The 2,086-nt window shown below is 39.1% G+C and overlaps 1 protein-coding gene across 1 annotated transcript; it reads right to left on the bottom strand.

Annotated features, from left to right (window-relative positions):
- Nucleotides 1–328: 328 nt before the first annotated feature.
- Nucleotides 329–1,716, bottom strand: LOC110819784 (transcription elongation factor TFIIS-like). The gene is made up of 3 exons (XM_022049095.2): nucleotides 884–1,716; nucleotides 470–608; nucleotides 329–358 (listed from the first exon to the last, which is right to left on the bottom strand). The coding sequence occupies exons 1-3, from the start codon at nucleotides 1,714–1,716 to the stop codon at nucleotides 329–331; spliced, it is 1,002 nt and encodes a 333-aa protein (XP_021904787.2).
- Between the last annotated feature and the right edge of the window lie 370 nt (nucleotides 1,717–2,086).

Below are 2,086 nucleotides of genomic sequence, written 5' to 3' on the forward strand. Positions count from 1 at the left end.
TGATTTCTCTCAATTTTTGTGACTGTGTGATCCAAACTTTCCAAATGCCTTGAACAAGCTTAATCTAATTAACCAAGAAAATTTTAATACTTTAAGAAATGTGAAACCAGGCCACCATGATTGTTTAAATGAGTTGCAAAACAGTACACACAACTATAAAACCTGCATCAGGTTTTAGCAGCACCAAGACAAGCACAAACAGAAACTTTGCACGTACACATTAAAAACAATAATGAAATAAACATTTAAAAGAATTTTTCATTGTCATGAAGAACGTAAAAATGTGAGTTATAAACATATATAAATTTAAAGGACCAAAAGGGATTACTCACAACAACATTGGTTCTTGCTGGTGGAGCTGCAAATCATGAATATCATCAAACATGCCTAAAATATTTCTCCCAAATGCCCTCATAATTTCTTGAAGAACTATCTCTTGCTTTCTCATCTTTAACAATTACATAATTACTCTCAAGACTCCATCATAGAAACTATAAAATTCCTCTGCAGAGTGACCACCAATCCAGACTCCATCGTAGGGGATTCCCTCAATTAACCCCCATGAAAAATTCACCATTCCACAAATTGTTGCTATGTACATTAGATGCCTAGAAGAACAATCCACAAAGGAAAATAGAAGCAGAGAAGCACAAAATGAAAAATTTTAAATCAGCAAAATGTTCATCTCATTTCATTGAACTTTTCAAAGAGGCTCAAAGAGCCATATTCACTTACTTCAAATTTCAACAGGACTCTAACAGTGGCACTCACCTATTACATCAAATTTCTTTCTAACGAAGCAATACAGGATATTACTTCTTTTCCAATGGTCTAAAGTAATCAATATAAAGCATTACATTCAGATAATTGATGTATCAAAGACTCTTCCCTAAGTGCAGCCCTCTTTCTTATCTCACTCATCTCAAGCTTAAGTTGATCGCTTGCCATCTCCTCACTTTTCATCTTGATCAGCTCAGCAGGTTGGATATTTCCACAAAGAACCTTTCTCCTCAAGTCTGGATTTTTTGCATCCTTCAGGTTGAACAGAATTGACCTGTACTTCATCTTTTGATTACCAATGCAAGTACCCATCTGAGTAAACATCTCAGACTCAACCATTGCAGCAACCTCAACAGGATCCCTCGAACACATATTCTTTCCTATCTTTCCCCTGGATTCTGATGCTACCTTTGAGAAGGCTTCCTCAAGCATGGCCCTGACCTTTTTCCTTGATGCATCTTCCTCTTTCTGAGATGAAGGTTGAACAGGAGTTTGCAATGGCATCTTGAGGCGAATGATGAGCCCTTTGTTCGAAGCTTTGGGGGACTCTACCATCTTCAGAGATGAGGGTTGAAGAGGAGGCAACTTTGAAACATTGTCAGAACTCAGTTGAGCAGTAGGCGCAGGTCGCAACTTGATGCGAATGATACCGGGCCGCATCAAACGTTTTGAGACCTCAATCTCTCTCTTCTTCCACACATCGATAAGCCGGGAAGCTGCAGAGCAGATCTTTCTGCTCTTGTGCTTGCAGAGATTTTGAAGCTTCTTGTAGATGTTGTGGGTGTTTATGAGCTCGTTGTTGAAGGGACAAGTTTCAAGCTTCTTCAAACAATCAACACATCTGAAAATCTCGGATGAACCCAGAAGAATACCCTTTATGTTTGCCGAATCGGCGGCTTTCTTGGCAGCTGCAAGAATCTCCAGTGTTTCATCCATCTTGAAATCTTTCTCGCAGGCAATAGAAAATCCTAAGAAGGAAAGGTTTCAACGGTTTGTTTTGAAGAGAGCAACGCTGAAAGAAAACAGAGACTGAGATCTCTCTTCTTCTTATCACAGAAGCAAGGAAAGGGAAGCGATTTGCAGAAGAATGAAAACAATGGAAGGAAAGGCAGAGAATGTCTTCTATTTCGAAACAAGAACGGAGACAAACTGTAAATCCCTTCTCTCGGTTTGGAACAGAGAAGGCCTAAAAGAAAACACAGAGGTTGAATCTCTCTTTTTCTTACCACAGAAGCAAGGAAAGGGAAGCGATTTGCAGAAGAATGAAAACAACGGAAGAAAACCCAGAGAGTCACTTCTTCTTATT

Source organism: Carica papaya, chromosome 9 (assembly GCF_054855325.1).
Source record: "Carica papaya isolate Zhongbai chromosome 9, ASM5485532v1, whole genome shotgun sequence".
NCBI classification, from domain to species: Eukaryota; Viridiplantae; Streptophyta; class Magnoliopsida; order Brassicales; family Caricaceae; genus Carica; species Carica papaya.

What these genes read in the sequence shown, in the direction of transcription:
- LOC110819784 (XM_022049095.2), bottom strand. Translation starts at nt 1,716, where the DNA reads ATGGATGAAACACTGGAGATTCTTGCAGCTGCCAAGAAAGCCGCCGAT. An exon ending in AGGGCTGCACTTAGGGAAGA is followed by an intron (nt 609 to 883) that starts GTCTTTGATACA and finishes TTGTTCTTCTAG; the next exon opens with GCATCTAATGTACATAGCAA. An exon ending in TCTATGATGGAGTCTTGAGA is followed by an intron (nt 359 to 469) that starts GTAATTATGTAA and finishes CATGATTTGCAG; the next exon opens with CTCCACCAGCAAGAACCAAT.